We start from the raw sequence: 19,850 nt of genomic DNA on the forward strand, positions 1-19,850 counted from the left end.
TGTGTTGGGTTACTGTTGTATAAAAGCTTACTCCATTGGTTTAATTGTATATTGCTGTTGTCGATTTTCCCCGCTGTCCAACAAACAAACTCTTTTTTTAAGACGCTCGTGGGGCTTGAAATGCATCGATTATTCACATCCATGTGATATCTTTTATCTTTCAAAGGCTCTCTTTTACCTTTAACTGTTTATGAGATGCACTTTGAGGTGACTCATTGACCTTTCCTCTACCTCATAGGTTCCAGTGGAAAGGCCACCTTCAGATTCCCGTAGGCCTTGAAAAATATCACTTTTTTACAGGTTTATCTATGCAGTAGCCATCACGATCCTAACCAGCATGCTGTTCAGAATTGGTGGTTCAAAGGCTGGCAAGACTTCCACTTCATTGCAGGTTGGTTTTCTATCATGCTGTCATTGTGAAGACGCGAACTAGTATGTTGCATTTCTCTGTAACAAATTGCTCTTCAACCAGCATTTGATTTCTTTCCTTGGTAATAAAGCTTGTAGCAATCCAGTTTACATCAGTTCACCAGTTCGCAATGAATTTTGTTAGTTTGCGAATACAAAACTATGAAAACAGATATCAGTGGTAAAGCTTTGCTGCCCGAAATTTAATCGGTCATCAATGCAGGATATGCGCACAGTATCACCTCAAACAAAACAGTATTTAGGTCACTGTAACAATGTAGCCTCTAACCATAGATTACGCATTTGCCACATAAAATTCTGGCTTGGGTTAGGGCGGCTGCCGCGAAGACATGCTATTGCAGTAATGCTCAATCTACAAGTAACGGTCGACAATACTAAACCAGCACTAAGATGTGTTCAAAGTCTCCAAAATTTGTAAGCTATTGTCAAAATCATAGCCCGAGATCCGCTAAGGATGTATAGGAGGTGAAGGTTTAGAGGGTGGCGGATCTTTCACATCATTAGGATAATTAGCAACGTTGCCCCTGGGAGGGGGATAGCTTCTAGGAGCAGGACGGACACGGGGATCTTCAATCAGAATTCGACGGAATGATCGATGCCCAAAGCGATATTCCTGCAACACCCATTCAACATTGCTATGAATCACTCCAACTTGTCACAAATTTAATTAATTGCTCATGCAACTACAAATTACTTATAACACGTCGACTAAGTGATCGAGTGAGCTGGTTAAGCGCTTGAAAGACGAGGATCAGTAATTTTGCGGCATGTAAATATCTGAAGAGAAGGAAGCAAGTGGCCCAACTTACAGCTTGATGGTAGAAGTTGCTGTCTTGGTTTTTGAATGGAGCAGTGTTGGCTGGTAGTGAAATTTGTGACAGTGTTGAGGATGTCGCACTATCTAGGACGCAGATGAGGAGGATGGCCGATATCGATAGAGCCAGCGATTTCAGTGCCAATGCCCTCCACTGTCGTGATCTAGAGCCGACGTCTGCCATCGTGAGGCGAGCAACTAGATGTGACTCAATCACAGACGGATATTTCCTTGAAGCTGACTGCTCACTCCGCAGCAGCCCGTGTGCTTTGTGAAAACTTCTAAAGTTGTGTGAGATGAGTGTGGATATAGGAGTGACATGTCGGGATCCACTTGTCTAATAAATCCTGCAAGAAGAGTCCCTTCGTTCAGAAATTATATCAAGTATTGTTTGCTGAGATGACCGAATTGAGCTCTCGTTACGAACACAATCGGCTGGGATTGTCAATTATCCTAATCCTTTCAAAAACTCCATGAGTATTGAATCTCACCTTTTAAAATCTCTCCTCTTCCTCTGCTAGAACGCTCTTCGTTAATTACCATTCATTGGATCTTCAATTTGGCGAGTACCCTGGCGAAGGCATATCATACACTTTCTCCTGCGCACCCCAGCTATATTCGTATCTGGATTCATTCGAAACAATATCGTTCGCTCTCGAAAGTCAAGGCCACAAACCCCGCTTTAAACCCACGGCAGCCTCTGAATAGCTGATTAAGTTGAGAGAACCTCTAAGTAAGCGCAAAGGATGCCCTGAAGATCCCTGAAGCAATCTGTAAGTCAGGCAGATACTATACTACTCATAGAATATCGTAAGAGTAGGAAAGCAACAGACAATCGACGAATCACACATTTACAAAATGTTAGTGGAGGGAGCTGACCAATCCCCCCTTAAGTTGTGAATCTGACAATTACAAAACAGTCCTTCTCAACTCAAATCCTGAATAGCCTGCACTTCATAGTTATAACATTGCGGAATTCAGTCATTTAAGAATGTTGGGTCGAGACAACATTACGGACACGCTAAAGCGACGTGTTTTGCATATGCATTCGAGCACGATGACGCTCCAAAGCTACGCCCTTTAAACAGTATCCAGTAACCAGGTCTTCTTTTCAAAATACGCTTTCACCTTTCTCCTCTTGATAAACACTTGTGTGGCTGCGACGATTCCAGCGTTGACCCTGGCATCCGACATACTGGTTGGCATGACGAGTGTCGATCGATTTGCCTTCCTTGGTTGCAGTCTTATCCTACATAATGATGACTGTTTCGATCAGGAAGCCTACACGAAGATGAATCGAATACAATAGCGCAACAATCATAAATTCAGATGAACCACTAACAACAAGAGCACCTAGTCTCACCAAACGATTCACCTCAGGATGAGTACACTCTAGAATGACATAGAATTTTAATTGGCAGTAAAGACTGGACATCACTATCTTGATGTTGAGAGTTGAAAACTAATGCGTAATGCTTCTCAATCACGATCAGCCTGTGCTAGTCCCAGTGAATCTGTCAAAGTTCTTCACACCCACAACTCTCATTACCACAACGACAGAAACCTCTCAACCAATTGCTACTGAGCAGAATGGCCCACTATCGATCCTGCGCATGAGTAAGTGAACCTTGGCGTGCAAGGGCGAGTAATGTCATGGAGTTGATTTGGAGGGCCCTGCACAAGGTCAAAAAAAGATTCCATCACTGTTTGCTTCTACTTTAGGAATATTTTATCACGCCTTCTTTTGACTACGATGATAAAGAACTAACTCAAAAAGTCTAATTCTAGTTAAAGGAGGTCAAAAGGTCTGATGACTCTAATTAACTTGAGCTCTGTGTCCACATGAAAAGCAGCTTTAAAATTTAGGAGATAGACAGTTGTAGTGCAGCCACTTGCTAAGAGAGGAAGACAGACAACAACTATTCATGCAAGAGCAAAGCACGATGATGCATAATATGGTTTCACCAGTACTGACAAGATCTTCAACGGAAGTTAAAATCGGAAGAAGCTTCTTCCGTTGGATTGTGTCGTCAGGTGAACAGAAGCTCTCAGGTATATATTTCAGGAACAATGTTGTACACAGTGATTGATCTTCACCGCAACCAGTCTGCTGTTGTTGCAATCAATGACCATACGACAGAAAGACAATTTCCGTACACAAGCAAAATAACGAGATTCGACAACGAGTAAGATTAGGCAAAAACAGAATTGACTTTCACAGAATTCATGCACTTCTAATGCACCAGTAGAGCACAAAATGCTCAAAAACTAAAAAAAAAAAAAAAAAAAAAAAACTTCAAGTTCCAGTCTGTCTTTTACTCAAGAACTGCGTTGAAGAAATGAGACTAGCTAAGCTATTTCGATCTAAAAGCAATGCGACCTGCGAATGGAAAACAGCAGGAATACAGCTGCACTCCCACACACACAGAATAGTCTGGTGGTGCATCGTAATGAAACATTTACAAAAAAAACAAGAGAACTGTCTTGTGAGCTCAGATCCATAACTTCCTGTACTGATCTAGAAAGGTAGGTAAATACATCTGTGCAACATAGAGTTGACTTCTACTTATACTAATGGACCAAGTGGGGCATGTACACATGATCTTCAACAAATTCTACTAAACTAATCACTTAGCTAGTTTACATAGACCAAGTGAATCTCTATGTTTTACAAAACCAAGAGTACGAAGGAATTTAGTGAAGAAAACTGCCACCATATCTTTCCTTGGAACAAATGTTAATTCCAAAATACCAAAAGTTTGTAATCAAATTATAATCAAATTGTACATTAGTTTCATTGCACTTGGATTACCTATGCCTATAGACACGTTAAACCTTGTGCAAAACCAACTTCCCATAAGAATTATTGGAACCACACAACATCCCTTGTTTTTTGATGTATTTTGATTTTGTGGAAGAACTAGCAACAATATATTGTTTCTTCAACAACCACACTACAATATCTCCAATAGGGAGATAGCAAGAACTTGTACTTAACTTTGTTCCTTCTTTTGCTTTCTAATTGGCATTCGTGAATACTAATAATTGCAATAATTCAAGACCTTTGAAAAACTTGATATGTAGATGTTTAATACCATTTAAGTAACAAATAATTTGCTTTGTTTTGAGCCAATGTACTTTTGTCTGAGCATTATTAAATTACATTAGTGAGTTTTTGTATAACAAATATTAAGTTGTATAGAAGTTATTAGGAAAATAAAACTCTTTATTAGCTATTTATAAAAAAATATCATCTAGTATATTTTTTTTCTTTCTCATAAAAGAGATCTTTTGGAGTTGTCTCCAACATTGCAACCTTCTTCAATGCCACCTCTATTAACATAAAGATGACAATATAATTGGTAATCTTAAATTTTTAAGAAGTTTCAATATGTATTTTGTCTACAAGATGTGAATCAACTTTTGTGCATAATCTTCCAAAACCTAAATCTATAGAAAATCCTTGGAGATGTGTATTGATTTTTAAGAACTCAATAGAATCACCATTAAAAATAATTATCTACTATTTGTAAAATTAGTATATTTTGATTAATTAAATCAAACATAGATCCATATCAAAATAGATCTATATAGAGAATACAATGTGGTACATATCAAATAATGAAATGAATTATAGATTTCATTTTTAATCAACTATAGACATTTTGAATACAATATCATATCTTTTAAACTTATAAATGTACCAATTTCTTTTCAACATCAAATAAATGATGTTTTATGAAAGCTTTTAAATAATTCTATTATCTATTATCTAGATAATATTTTAATTTATTTTAAAATATAAAAAAAAGACCATTATGTTTGTTAAGTATTACAAAAAATTTAGAGATGCACAACTATTTGTCAAGATGAAAAAGTTTGTATTTTAAACAATTCTAATTGACTTCTTAAGATATATTATTTTAAATAATGGCTTTATAATGGATTCTAAAAAAGTTTAAATTGTCATAGATTAGAAGATTTTAAAAATAATAATAGACATTTAATATTTTTTAATTATTAATTATAATAAAATATTTATTAAGATTTTTTTAATTTATAGTTCTATTTATATATTTGATTTATTAAGACAAACTTAAATAGAATAAAGAAGCTAAAGCTGTAATTAAAACTTTGAAGATAATTTTTATTTTTATACCTATTTTATATTGTATTGACTTTTTTATAGAATTTTTATAAAAATAGATATACTAAAATTTATTTTGGATGTTATATTATTATAAATAGGAATAGATGACAAACTTTATTTAATAGCTTTTTATTTGAAATTTGTTTGAGCAACTAAGATTAACTACAAGATCTACTATAAAGAGCTTCTTGTAATTGTGAATTTATTTTTAAAATATTACCATTATCTAGAAGGTACTTCAAGTCCAATCACCATATATATAGATCATGAGAATCTTAAGTATTTTATGTTTGCACTTATTCTAAATTATTATCAATCTTAATGAAGTATGTCTTTATCAAGATTTAAATTCTAGATCACCTATTGACTATTGTGAGGATAAATTTCATCCTTCAATCCAAATTACAAGATAGCTTCAATTATAAGTTTTTTGTAATTGGTGGTTAAAGTAAAAGAAACAAATAATAAGAACAAAAAAATGATAAATTCAAATCAAATGAAATGAATAAAACCAAGGAATTATACAATCCAAAATTTGATCATAATCTGTTCAATGAATTTTCATCTAATAAAAATATAAATATAAAATATAAAATATATATTTTAAAAATTCTATTTTTTATTTTTTTTTAAGGATATAAGAAATATATAAATTTGAGTTATTATGAGTAAGTTATAACTGTTTAAATCTAAAAAATAAACAAATAAAAAGTTAAATAGAAATATTTTATCTCAAGGATAATTTACTTATAGATCATAGATTTGAGCCTCACCAAGGTTCACACATATTATATATGAGTATCTAAGAAAGGCCCCAAGGCCTTAATTTTATCTTTCTAATAATATTCAAGGTGCTACAATCCATATGGAAATTATGTACTTCCCTTCTAATAAAGACTAAGGTAGTTACTGGTATTATTATTTTCTACTCGTAAAACTAATGTTTTTTCACTTTTGACTTCACCATGGTCTTCAAAAAAATCCAAATAGTTTTAAAATCTTAAATGATCTTCAAATCTACTCCATTTCTTTATAACCATTTCTATAGTGGTAAAAAATTATTTTTTTCTAAAAATTCCAAAATAATTCAATATAAATTTTAAGTAAATCATAAGATTTTCTATAATTTTTCATAATTATAATATCAAACCAAAGCTAAATTTTTCTATCTTGGTGATATTTTATAATAATAAAATTAATTTAAATCAACTAAAAATCCTATTTCTAATAGAAATAATTAAAAAGACATGAGGTTCTTTTTCATGCTTCATAAACTACTACTAATATTTTTAGATTTTTTAATAAGTAATACATATAGGTGAAAGGCTAATATAGACATTATTCTTAATAATTAATTAATAATATTTAATAATAAGTAAAAATACTAAAGCAGCTAAGACAATTGCTTCTAGGACTTACTAAGACTTCATTTTTATAAATTTTCTTTTAATAAAATTCTTGTATCCTATAAATATTTTTAAATTCTAATAAATATTTAAATCATCAAAAAAAATTTAATACTAATATTTTATACATAAATAATTAAAACTTATATTTTTAATTATTCCACCAATTAAGATTTATTGATAGAATTTACATATGGCAATAATTTGGGACTATTTATGAGAATGAAAAAAATCCAATTCTTATCTTTAACATGGTTTATAAAAAAAATAAAAATAAAAATAATTATTAAAATAGATACTACTATTTATTGAAGAAAAATAATTAGACTTTCACTTTGGAACAAAAATTTTAAAAAAATTGTATATATTGGAATTAACATGTCTCTACATGTAGCAACTTCATACTTTGTTACTAACTCAATATGCATAGCACTTGTAATTCTATTGATATTCAAATTGAATACTATATGGTTGTAAATCTATATCAATTTATTGTAATTCTACTAGCCTCATAGATGACAACTATGACTCAAATAAAAAATACTTAACTATGTTTCTTGCCTTTGTTTTAAGCCAAGCATCAAAATATACTAAGAATCTAAGTAATCTATAGATTTGACCTAGAACTACCATAAAAATAAAAATAAAAATTGATGTTGGAAGCAATGTTTATATCTTTCTAAATGCTCTAATTTTTCTTTTAAAGATTAAAAACATCCAATCTTTTGTCAATGGTAATGAGTAGGGATGGAACTTCAAATTCTATGGAAAAAATGGCTTCTATTCCATACATCAAAGAAAAAGGTGTATTTCTTGTATTAACTTTGTAAGTAACTTAATAAGCCTAAAGAATTAAATAATATTAACTTTTAAGTAATTGATAAAAGCAAAGGAAAAGTATTCATATTCTTAATTGGAGTAGAGAGCTTAAAGTTCACATTCTATTTAATTTTTAATCCAAAGATTAAATAAAAATAGAAATATTTACTTTTTTTGTAAAGTAGATGAACTACTATATACGAAGAAAAATTTTCAGTAAAGATAATATAGTATTCAAATTTCAAAAAGGTTGGTGTTACAATACAACCACTTAAATTAAAATATACTATTTTAAGAGGTTATGTAGCACAAATTATGGCAAATTTTAGAAATTTTGTTATAATTTATTTACCATATATATATATAGAGAGAGATATATATATGTATATATATAGATATATATATATAGAGAGAGAGATATATATATATATATATAGAGAGAGATATATATATATATAGAGATATATATATATATATATATATATATATAATTTAATAAAAAAATATTTAACTCAAAATTTCATCATATTTTAATTTAAATTATAATTATTTAAAATCAAATTAAATATCCCATTAAAGGATGCTTCAACAATAGAACTAAATTGATTTTTTGTAAGTTTAGTAATTATGTCTAATATTCTTGCATTGGCTATATCTAAACACTCTTTTGGCATTTTTCATATCCTCTACATAGATGTGACACTTCTTTAGGTAGCCAAGTAGACGTCGTATGAAGGGAGGTAGGATTGAAGCAACATTGATTTAGTTCTCACTTGATTCTATCTAATATTTGAAATAATATGCTAGTTCATGCTAATGCCATCAAATTATTCCTAGCATTGGAATTAATAGCATTTCATAAGCTTCTAAGATTTAAAAATTTAGAAATTTTGTAATATTCAAAGACAAATGGTGAAATTGATTTTTGTCAAATTCTAACAATATCCAATATTATGGCTTAATGCTCTTCAAGTCCTTTGCAGCTTCTTTGAATACAATCCAAACTTTTGAGAATTTGATGTTAAAATTTGGAATAGTTAGTGCTCGTATTATTATCTAAAGATATTGTATATGTATTGAGTTTTTGAATTGCTATTGTAAATTCTCAATTAAATGGCAAATAAAAAATGCATATTTGCATGTTAAAAATGTTTGATTGACAATATCATTAAAACCTTTCTATTGATCAAAAATAAATGTGAATTTTACAAATTTATTGTTCAATGGATGGAATGCAAGAATTTTTATCTTCAAATTTTTTAAAAACCACAGCCAATTATTATCATTTTTAATATTCACAATGCTAAATTTAATAAAAAATAGTTGCTCTTTTATATTAATTGTTATAGCAGCAAGAAATATCTCATAATATTCTCCTTTCCAATGCATGTTATTTATGACAATAACAAATTGACAATGTTATAAGTCATGTGAGCTTGTATTATAAGTGAAAAAATATTAAAGAAAGTTATTTTCTTTATTGATTGTTAATTTTGTAAAATTCTTGAAATTTATTATTTTGATTTGATAACAATAAGCTTTTAGATTGGTATAGCTATCTTCATAAGAGAAAATTAGCTCAAAAATATATTTTTTTTCTCCCATATCATATCATCAAGTAGGATATCATAATATCCTCATTACATCAAATATCTTTTCAGATTTCTACAAGTCTATATTATAATGTATTATCCAATTTGTTCCTAACATTGCCTACTATTCAATTGGTGTTAGCATGTTGGTTGTTTAAGTAATTAGCACCAATGCATATGTACTCAGAGACAAATATTCAAATAAAAAATTTACTTGTATATGCTGATTAATATTGTAATACATGTAGTTTCTATTTACAAGTATCATTGGAATACTTTACAACATAACTTGTTTGATTGGACTTAATAATAGATACTTTATAATAGTTACTAATTGCATCATGACAAATAGCTTCTTTAGTTTATTAATACTACTAAAAATAATATCCAAAATAAGAAGATTGGCTATTTTGAAGTATGATTCTTACTTGAAAAATGCTTGAGCAAATAAACTTGTAAGAAATCTAGAACTTGACAACCATGCACAATATTCAAGAACATGCTAGTTTTTTTAAAAAATAAAATAAAAAGGACCTTAAGGCTTCTTGCAAGGTTTTTAATCTCCTTCCACTCTCTCAAATCAAAGTTTGTCAACTACCTTGTATCAAAAGGATTGGCTTAATAAAAAATTAAAGATATACCATTGCTTATTACTTGACAATAAATGGATATTTCACTTTTTGATTTTCTAATTCCAAAGGTTACTAGACAACTCCATTGCATGAATCACAAATGATAGGATGTTTAGTTGCAAGTCTAGTTATGTCTTTGAATTGTCTCCAAAGCCACTTGTTCATTGTTTTTTATTATCTAAAAAGAGCTTTAATAAGATATTAAAATGAATTTTTTAATTGATTGAGGACCAATTTATCAATCACCATCTTAGAAGATGTAGAAAAGAAGAAATTCAAAATAAAATCAAATAAAAAAAAACTATGCTTTGGATTGACATTACTGCAAGTGGTGAAATTGCCAACTAGTCTAGTAATATTATAATTGATCTATTACAATTACCAATGATCAAAATAATTAGAGTATAATTTGAATACACCTCTAAACTCCCATGCATTTGAATACACCTCTAAACTCCCATGCATTTGAATACACCTCTAAACTCCCATGCATTTGCACAGAAATTAACAAACTAATAACAATCAACACCACTCTACTCATAGAAATCACATTGCTCAATCACAAATGAGTCAAAAGAGTATGCAAATCTGATCCGTCAATACCCAAATTCAGATCCTCTCTCAAATTTACCAATGAACACCAATCCTAAGCAAATACTTATATGGAACTACATTGTATAATTAGCCATATTAAGACTCTATAATTTTGTAAGATACAAAGAAATAAGTCACATAATAAATAGATACTTGTGGCACTCATGACTGAAGAAAAAGCAAAGACGTCAAGAGAATAGAGACACCAATGACTCTGGAGAACAAAATGAGGGTAAATATATAAGAGGAAGAAGACTACTCTCATATTCAAACCTATTTCAATACTTTAAGGTTCAGTTTCAATATATTTGCGACAGCAGTAGGAGCATCCATCTTGTACAGGGCCCATAATGTGAAGAAAAGCATTACACTAAAATCTGCATGACATGTGGTTGGGCCTCAGATGTAGCTTAAAAAAATAATATGGTTATAGCTTATCACGTCCAAGGATAGATTTTCTATTATTTAAAAAATTAAAAATATATTTTCTATTATCAAGAATATAGGATTATTCTTCATCTTTCAGCATATTTTAGGAGAATGTATGATATTTTTCTAATTTTAAATAAAAATAAAGCTATAATATATATATATATATATATATATATATATACAATCAATTATTAATGTTATTAAATTTATCAATATTTATCTTAATTTTAAACATTATTGAATCTCATTAAATTTTAAATTCTATAATTATATTAAATTCTAAATCTTAAACAACTTTCATATAATCAATAATTAATAGTTACATTTCAATAGTAGTAAAGTTTGATTTTTTTTTTCTTCGTCTTCTTCTAAATAAAAAATACATAAGATTGTAAAGATAGAATAATTAATATGATGAAAGATAATTAAGATTAATTCTTATATTTTAAAGTGATTTATAATATTATATTATTTATTAAATTTTTATATTATTTTTAATCTAGTTGAGTTGTAGTTATGCAATATTTAATTGAAATTAATTGATTTCTTATTATTCATATATGAAAATATAATATTTTAGTATATATTTAATTAGTATGGAATTGTAATGAATTCCTAGGTTATAGAAATAAAAAATAAAAAATTGATCTTAGATGCTAGTTTCAAAGCAAACAAATACAATATATTAGTATACATTATAATATTTTTAATTTGATATGGAAAATTTCTTTCAATATTTTATATACTATCTATAAATTATTTAAAATAAAGATCTCAATAACCTCATTAGAATTGATGCTAGTTATTTTTAAAAAAACAAAAGATATATGTCCTAATATAATTTTTATAGAAAAATTCAATACATTTTTATGTATAAAGAATAATGTTTTTTTGAAGATCTTTACTAATGGAATTTTTCTAAATTATTAAATTTTAATGATCAAAATTAAATATAATAACATAAACATTAACATATATAACAAAAAGATTTTTTTATATCACTTCTAAGTTATAAAAACAAACAATGAAAAATCATTTAATTTTTTAATTATAATAATTTTTTTAAACAGTATTTAAAGATATATTAGAAAAATTTATACTATATAAAAAATTAATTAATAAAATTAATCTTTAAAATTTTAAAGATATTAACTACATATCAAGCTTTATAATAAATATATATATATATATATATATATATATATATATATGAATAAAAAATAGATCAATAGTGATATTCCATTAAAAATATTTTAAATAAAATTTTAAATTTTTTTTTTGCCTATGGTGCAATAGATAAAATAATACTACACTGAAAAAATTATAATTAAAATATATATATATATATATATATATATATATATATAACTTCATAAAAAATTATTTTTTTTTTTTAAATATAGAATAAAATCAATCAAATATTTTCAATGTATAAATAATAGACTATTTCTATTATAACTAAAATTTAGTAAATATTATATAATATAATATTAGAATTTAGAAATGGTTTAATTGCTCTTGCTAAATTGATACAATTGAATTGGAATAAAATTGGTTGTCAATCTTTTTATAGACTTTTAAATAGATTACATACTTAAACTTTTTTTAACTATATAAATTTATATATTACTACTATCTCTTTATAACTTAAAATAGAATCAATTTGATTAAATATATTTAGATAAATTATTATTCAAAAAATAGTACCTAATTTTGCAACTACTAATTTTTGACAAAGATGATTGCAATAATGTGTAAGACTTTAAAACTAAGTTAATTGCTTTATCTAATGTCAAAAAAAATCATTTAAAAAAAATAATATTGTAAATAAGAACAAGACTTTGTTTAATAAACATTAAAAAGAAGGAAGAATTAAAGAAATGGCAACAATATCTTTGTATGATGTACAAATACCATCAACTTAAAGCCATGCATAGGCTTTAGATTTTTCTTCTAAGATGTGGATATTGCTAGCATTAGCAATGACGTCCAAATTGCTCTTTTGAATTATAGTTCACAATATTAGAAGAACTTATTAGTATTAGTTATCTAAGTATCTTCTATTATCTTAAAGCAAAAGACATAAATATATAAAGTAGCATGACCCTTGGGATTGTACACTATGGAATGTTCTTTTATATAAGCATCATGGCTAGAGAGACATTTGTATATGAAGTTCATGTCAATCCTTGCATTTATTAGATTAACAAATGTAATTGATGAAAATTAATCTTAGATATTATTTTTTTAGATAAATATTTAAGTTTTTATTTAAAATTAATAAATATTTAAATATAAAATTTGGATAAGTTAAAAAATAATTAATATATATATATATATATATATATATATATATATATATATAATTTTTTTTGAATTTGAAGATAATAAAACTAACCAAAGTCAAAAGAAATATAGATGAGAAAAGCTTGGAAGTAAAAAGAATATAGAAAGATAAAGTGCCTCAAAATTAAATCTAATAAATAATATATAATAAAGTCTAATACATGTACTATTAGAGTCACGGATATACATACATACTTTAATAAATACCTATATGATTAAGTAGAAGTAGGTAAAAATAAATAAAAGTAGATTAATTTCGTATTACCTACTAGAAAATGCTTCTTAGAAGCTTCATAGATGCTACTTTGATTTTATATATGTTTTTAGTTGATTGGTAGGTTAGAAATGTCATCAACAAGTTAACCACGTTTCAATAGCTTTTGGTACAAGCTAACTATGTAGAACACATTTAAAACACTTGCATTGCAAGTTAAGATATGTGTCTTGCAAAGTCAACATATTTTAGAAGTCTTATAGGACATTTCCATGTAGCTCCTACTTAAGAGTATATATGGAGGCAAGAGTGAAGCCTTCTTCACTCTTGTCAATGTCTTTCTGGTCCTTAGTCTTCTTTCAAGACTTTCTAGTCTTCTTGTTTTTGGCAATAGCCATTCTAGTTCAATGTTATATCATCTTTGAGTGACTTTTTAGTTCTTTCAATGATATAAGAATATATTGAGGATTTTTTTCTTTGAGATTCATGTCCTTGAAAATTAACCAAGATTGAATCTAAACTTTTTTAGGTATATAAATTTTTTATTATTATAAAAAAAAGATTTTATAGCATATGATAGATAAAAAAAATATAAAATAATTCTTATATAATAGAATATTGAAAATTCTATAAATTTATTCTATAAACTATTATCCACAAGGTATAAAAATTGGAGAGACTAGAAGCAATAGAAAAGGAATTGATTTATACACATTAATTCTAAAGATAAAAACTTTATATATGTACTCTTATCTTTGCAAGATACACATATTTTATTTCTTCTCTTTCCTCTAAGCACGTTTTTTCATAGACAATATTTCTTTCATTATCATATCTCTTATAAATTGAATTTTTTATTTTTTTACTATTAATCAAAAAATACTAAAATTTTAAGGTTTTACTTAGTCTAAAAAATTTAAATTTATTCAATTTAAGATCCTTTTAAATTAACTGATATAAATACTTACAAAATATTTTAAGTCTAATAGTAGATATAGAGATCTTAAAAATAGAAGAATAAATAAAAATATCAATCTATAAAAATCTAACCATTGCAAAGTCTACTCAAAAATTTTAAAAATATATATATATTAATAAATTTATAATTTTTTAGAAAAATATGATTATATATTTGGAGATAGAAATTTTAAAATAAAAGAGGTAAAAATTTGAAACCTATAAAATATTTTATATCTAAAAATTTAAAAACTTGAAGCCAAAATTAAAAAAATTATATCTATTAAACTAAGAACTTATAGAATATATTCTATTACATTGTTGGAATTATAAAATCCAAAAATAATACATAAGTTAGATCAAAATAAAAAAATAAAGATATAGAAAAAATAAATTTTATATAAAACTTTTATTATTTAATTATAAATTGGTCTAGTTCCACACATTTATACATATCTAACTTCTTTAAATATGTCAAATAGAAAAAAATATTTTTGGAAGTTTTTTAATCTTCTATACTTTTAGATATCCAATACTTCTAATAAAATTTAATTTTTCAATCTACTTAGAAACTCTTCTAAAGCCTCACATTCATTCATCCTTAGCTTCTTTAAACATATGAAGTTTCTAAAGGCTTCGTGTAATTTTTTAAGTTTTCTATACTTTAAAAAACCAATTCTTCTAATGTAATTAGATTTTTTAATGTACTTTGAAACTCCTCCAAAGCCTCACATTTTGACATGTTTAGCTTCTTTAAACATATCAAGTTTCTAAATCCTTCTTGTAACTTCTTTAATTTTCTATATTTTAAAAAAATCAATTCTTCTGAAGTAATTAGATTTTTTAATCAACTTAGAAACTCCTCAAAATCCTCACATTCTAATATATTGAGCATCTTCAAATATTTCAAGTTTTTGAATCCATCTTCCAACCTTTTTAATTTTCTATATATTGAAGAATCTAATTCTTCCAACATAATTAGATTTTTTAATCCACTTGAAAATTCTTCTAAAGCCTCACATTTCACATGCTAAGTTTCTTCAAACATATCAAGTTTCAAAATCCTTCTTACAACTTCTTAATCTTTATATACTTATAGAAGTAAAATTCTTCTAATACAATAAGATTTTTCAATTTATTTAGAAATTCCTCTAAAGTCTCACATTCCTACATAATTAGCTTTTTTAAACATATTAAGTTTTCAAACTCTTCTTACAACTTTGTTAATTTTATAGAATTAAAGAATTATAATTCTTCTGAAGCTATTAAATTTTTCAATCCACTTGAAAATTCCTTCAAAGCCTTATATATCTACATGATTAATTTCTTCAAACATGTCAAGTTTTCAAAGTCTTTTTGCAACTTCTGTATCTTTGTGTACTTGTAGAACCACAATTCTTCTAAAGCTATTAGATTTTTCAATCCACTTCGAAACTCCTCTAATACCTCATATCTCTATATGCTAAGCTTCTTCAAATATGTCAAGTTTCCAAAGCCTTCTTGTAAATTCTTTATGTTTGTGTACTTATAAAACTACAATTCTATTAAAGTTATTAGATTTTTCAATCTACTTGGAAACTCTTCCAAAGCCTTACATTCTAACATGCCAAGCTTCTTCAAATATGTCAAGTTTCTAAACCCAACTTACAACTACTTCAATTTTATATATTTTAAAAAATCTAATACTTCTATTGCAATTAGATGTTTTAATTCACTTGAAAACTCCTTCAAAGTATCACATTTTCACATAATTAGCTTTTTAAAACATGTCAAGTTTTAAAATCCTTCTTCCAACTTCTTTATCTTCATGCACTTATAGAACCACAATTCTTTTAATACAATTAGATTTTTCAATCAACTTGAAAACTCTTCCAAAGTTTCACATCCCCACATACTAAGCTTTTTCAAATATGTCAAGTTCTAAAAGCCTTCTTTGCAACTTCTTTATCTTTATACACTTTGATAAATCTAATACTTATAATGCAATTAGATTTCTTAATCCATTTAAAAACTCTTCTAAAGCCTCACATCCAAATAAATATAGCTTCTTTACAGATGTTAAGCTTGTAATTTTGATTGATATTATTTTCAAGCTAGTAAACTTATTGATTGTTAGCTCTTTCAAACAAATAAAATTTATCCATCTTTTAGAAAGTACCTCTAATATTGGATAATTTACAAGATGAAAGGCAACCAAGGATGTCATGTTGTATAAGTTGGTTGTTAATTGTTTCAAATTTTTATAATTTTTCATGTATAAATCTATTAAAGATATAAATTTGAATGCATCATTTGGAAAAGATTCAAGAAAGCCGCAATTGTCAAAATAAATTACATGCATTTGGCTAAAAGCTTTATACTCAATAATATTCTAAAACCTATAAATATTCTCTTTTTGGATTTTAATCAATTGATCTTCAATTAAAAAGTACATGATCAAACATCAAAGCTTGGAAGTTTGTCTCATAAGAAATAAAATAAAATTAAAATCTTTACAGTAGTGAAAATCAGCAAGAAAAAGTGTGTATAATTCATAGTATTTACTTTCAAAAAATATTTGTAGTTTAATTCTTGTTTCAACTTTGTGAAAGATAGACCTTCAATAAATTTTAAATCCTATACATATAAATATAAATTTGGTGTTAAATAATATATTATTAATGCACAAATTGCTTACATGTAAATTTATATGTGTAAAAAGTGCAAGGTTTGATAAGTCAATAATATAAAACTCACCTTTTGGTTACAATCATTGTATGTGGCAAAACATTAATCTTAGCCAAAAGATCCTCCAAACTATGTCTCTACAATCATACGGCCCATATTACACAATTGATTGTACATGTAGAAAAGTCCATTATTATCTACAATAAGTAATGATTTATCTTTAAGATTATGAAGGACTTATTTGGAAATTCTAATATCATCATTTAAAATTAGTAATAATTTTGCTTCAAATATGCATCCAAGATATGAATCTTAGCTAAAAATAAATAAATAAATAAATGAGACATCTAAAAACATTTTTTTCTCATCATTATTTAGATCATCAAAGTTAATTCTTAATGCCTTCTAAATTTTCTCATCTCCACTTTTATTATACCTTGCTCATAACAATTAATACAAAGTTTGCTCTCATATTCTTAGTCATTTTTTCTATGCAAGTAAGTGCCAATAACTTCCAAACTTAATAAGAGTCTACCTCAAGCATTAACAATCTTCTCAGCCACATCTTTTAAATATGATAAACAAGGTTCAGTGGTTATAAAGGCATGTATAGAAGATAATTCTATAGCTTATATTTTATCAAGGATTTTCATTTCTACTCTATCATATACTAGAACATATTATTCTAACGACCTCCAAGTGCAATTAGTTGCAATCAATTTACTACCATCATTATTGATAAATAAATCAATATCTAATAGTTCATCCAATTGACTTCTACATTTTATAGCATCCAAGATAATAAGAATATGTTGTAAAAATTTTATTTTTAGTTTTCTAATAGGATTCTTTTGGATAGAAATAAAATCAAAGGACAATAATTATGGCTTTCTTTTAATAATTATATTAACAAAAAATTTAAATGCTAAAAATATTAAGAATTAATGATTTGATCATGTTTTAGATTATTTTATTAAAAATTTCATTCAAATTAAGATAGATTTAAAGGTTCTCAACTAAGTGTACCTTTAAATAATTATTCTACATAATTTATAATATATATATATATATATATATATATATATATATATATATATATATAATATTTTTCTAAGTCTTAGTCTTATTTTGGTTATATTTAATGTAAGGTTTTTTTCATTTAATAACTCAGTATTTCTTTTATTATTTCCAATTCCAAAAACATAAAAATAAAAAATAAAATAATATATATATTAAAATATGAAAATTTTAGATTTAAAGTTAATTACTATCATGTCATCTATTTTTTATTAGCATCTTAAAATTTGAATGGACATAAAAACTTAATTGTGATAGATTATATCATTTCAAGTTATTTAAACTAATAATAAAATAAAGTATAATATTTATTCTTATTTTATTCATATTTTATATGCAAATATGTTTAAACATTTATATCATAACAAAAAAATTAAAATATTTGTAAAAAAAATTAAAATTAAAATTAAAATTCTATAATTTATAAATTTAAATATTTAGATTTTTATTTTAAATGAGTTTATTTCATATTAAAGGTATTTAAATATATTTTATATTAAATTAAGAAATTTATTAGATTAATTATAAATTAGATAGATAATTTTTGAAAAAAAATTGATGATGATATTGTTCATGAAATATTTATTTAATTTAAAATAAAAGATGTAATTTATGGCTATTTTTTATGCATTAAAAATTTATAATTTCAAATTTCTCTTTTAATTTATTATTTCACAAAATAATGTGTATATAAGAGCTAATAATGTTTTTTTAAATAAAAATTTAGATTGCTTAAAATTCCTATGGATTTAATAAAAGATTTGCTATTATAATATTTATAATGATGCACTAATATATATATATATATATATATATATATATATATATTCATACATAAATACTTCTTTAAAACTATTACTAAATTTAATAACAATATCAAAGAATTATTTTATAACTTTTATTCAAAAAGCTTAATTTTGTATAGTTAAATTTAAAATTTTAATTAGCTAAGTTTATGTATTTATAATATAGTATGTGTTCATTGATTGTTTGGATAATCATAATCTAGACATTCTAACCATTTTTAAAATGCCTAAATTTTTTCTTCTACTATAGATATTTTGCAAAAAGATCCAAAAGATTTTTAAATTATCTTATGCACAAGAATTCAGCAATTTTAAAGTTGAGTACAAAGAACAAAGAACTATATGTATGTGCATATTTGAAATGTCATCTTAAATAAAAATAAAACTTATGAAAGTAATTTTTTTGTATCTATGTATAAAAAAATGAATTTTAGAAAATAGAGTGCTACCAATGTATTTTGAAAAAAACTCATTCGTTAATTGGATTCTTAGGTGTCATAGATAAGATGCATGTAAAGTAAAACTTAGTATTATTTTTTACTTTCTATTTTTATGATAGAATGATGGTAATCATAATAAAAAAAATTAGATAAAATTATTTATATTTTTTGTGTAAGGACATATTTTGACAACTTGCAATATAAAAAATAGCTTAGAAAAGACAAAAAAATATGTATATATAGATATATAGATAGATAGATATTTAAAATTAAGTATAGACATTTTCAATATAACTTCAAGAGTTTTAAACTTATAAATGCTCACATTTCTTTACAATACTTGATATTTACTTTTTAATTTTTGTAAAAATTTAGAAATATTTTTCTAAAACTATAAGAATATTTCTATTACTATCTGAAAAGCATCTTATCTAGTTTATTAAAAAAAATAAACATTAAAAAGCATGATAAATAT

The 19,850-nt window shown here is 25.8% G+C and overlaps 1 protein-coding gene across 5 annotated transcripts; it reads right to left on the minus strand.

Annotated features, from left to right (window-relative positions):
* Nucleotides 1-533: 533 nt before the first annotated feature.
* Nucleotides 534-2,871, minus strand: LOC112295023 (uncharacterized). 5 transcript variants are annotated; one of them, XM_073540579.2, is made up of 4 exons: nt 2,607-2,871; nt 1,735-2,492; nt 1,239-1,590; nt 534-1,042 (listed from the first exon to the last, which is right to left on the minus strand). In XM_073540579.2, the coding sequence occupies exons 3-4, from the start codon at nt 1,425-1,427 to the stop codon at nt 878-880; spliced, it is 354 nt and encodes a 117-aa protein (XP_073396680.1). In that variant the 5' UTR covers nt 1,428-1,590; nt 1,735-2,492; nt 2,607-2,871; the 3' UTR covers nt 534-877. The 5 variants fall into 5 exon arrangements, with proteins under 5 accessions (XP_073396680.1, XP_073396684.1, XP_073396681.1 ...); XM_073540583.2 differs by having other exon boundaries at nt 1,735-1,994; nt 2,262-2,871; XM_073540580.2 differs by having other exon boundaries at nt 1,735-2,004; nt 2,262-2,871.
* Between the last annotated feature and the right edge of the window lie 16,979 nt (nt 2,872-19,850).

This window comes from Physcomitrium patens, chromosome 18 (assembly GCF_059467195.1).
Source record: "Physcomitrium patens ecotype Gransden chromosome 18, ASM5946719v1, whole genome shotgun sequence".
NCBI lineage: Eukaryota > Viridiplantae > Streptophyta > Bryopsida > Funariales > Funariaceae > Physcomitrium > Physcomitrium patens.

What these genes read in the sequence shown, in the direction of transcription:
- LOC112295023 (XM_073540579.2), bottom strand. Translation starts at nt 1,427, where the DNA reads ATGGCAGACGTCGGCTCTAGATCACGACAGTGGAGGGCATTGGCACTG. An exon ending in GCAACTTCTACCATCAAGCT is followed by an intron (nt 1,043 to 1,238) that starts GTAAGTTGGGCC and finishes TGGGTGTTGCAG; the next exon opens with GAATATCGCTTTGGGCATCG.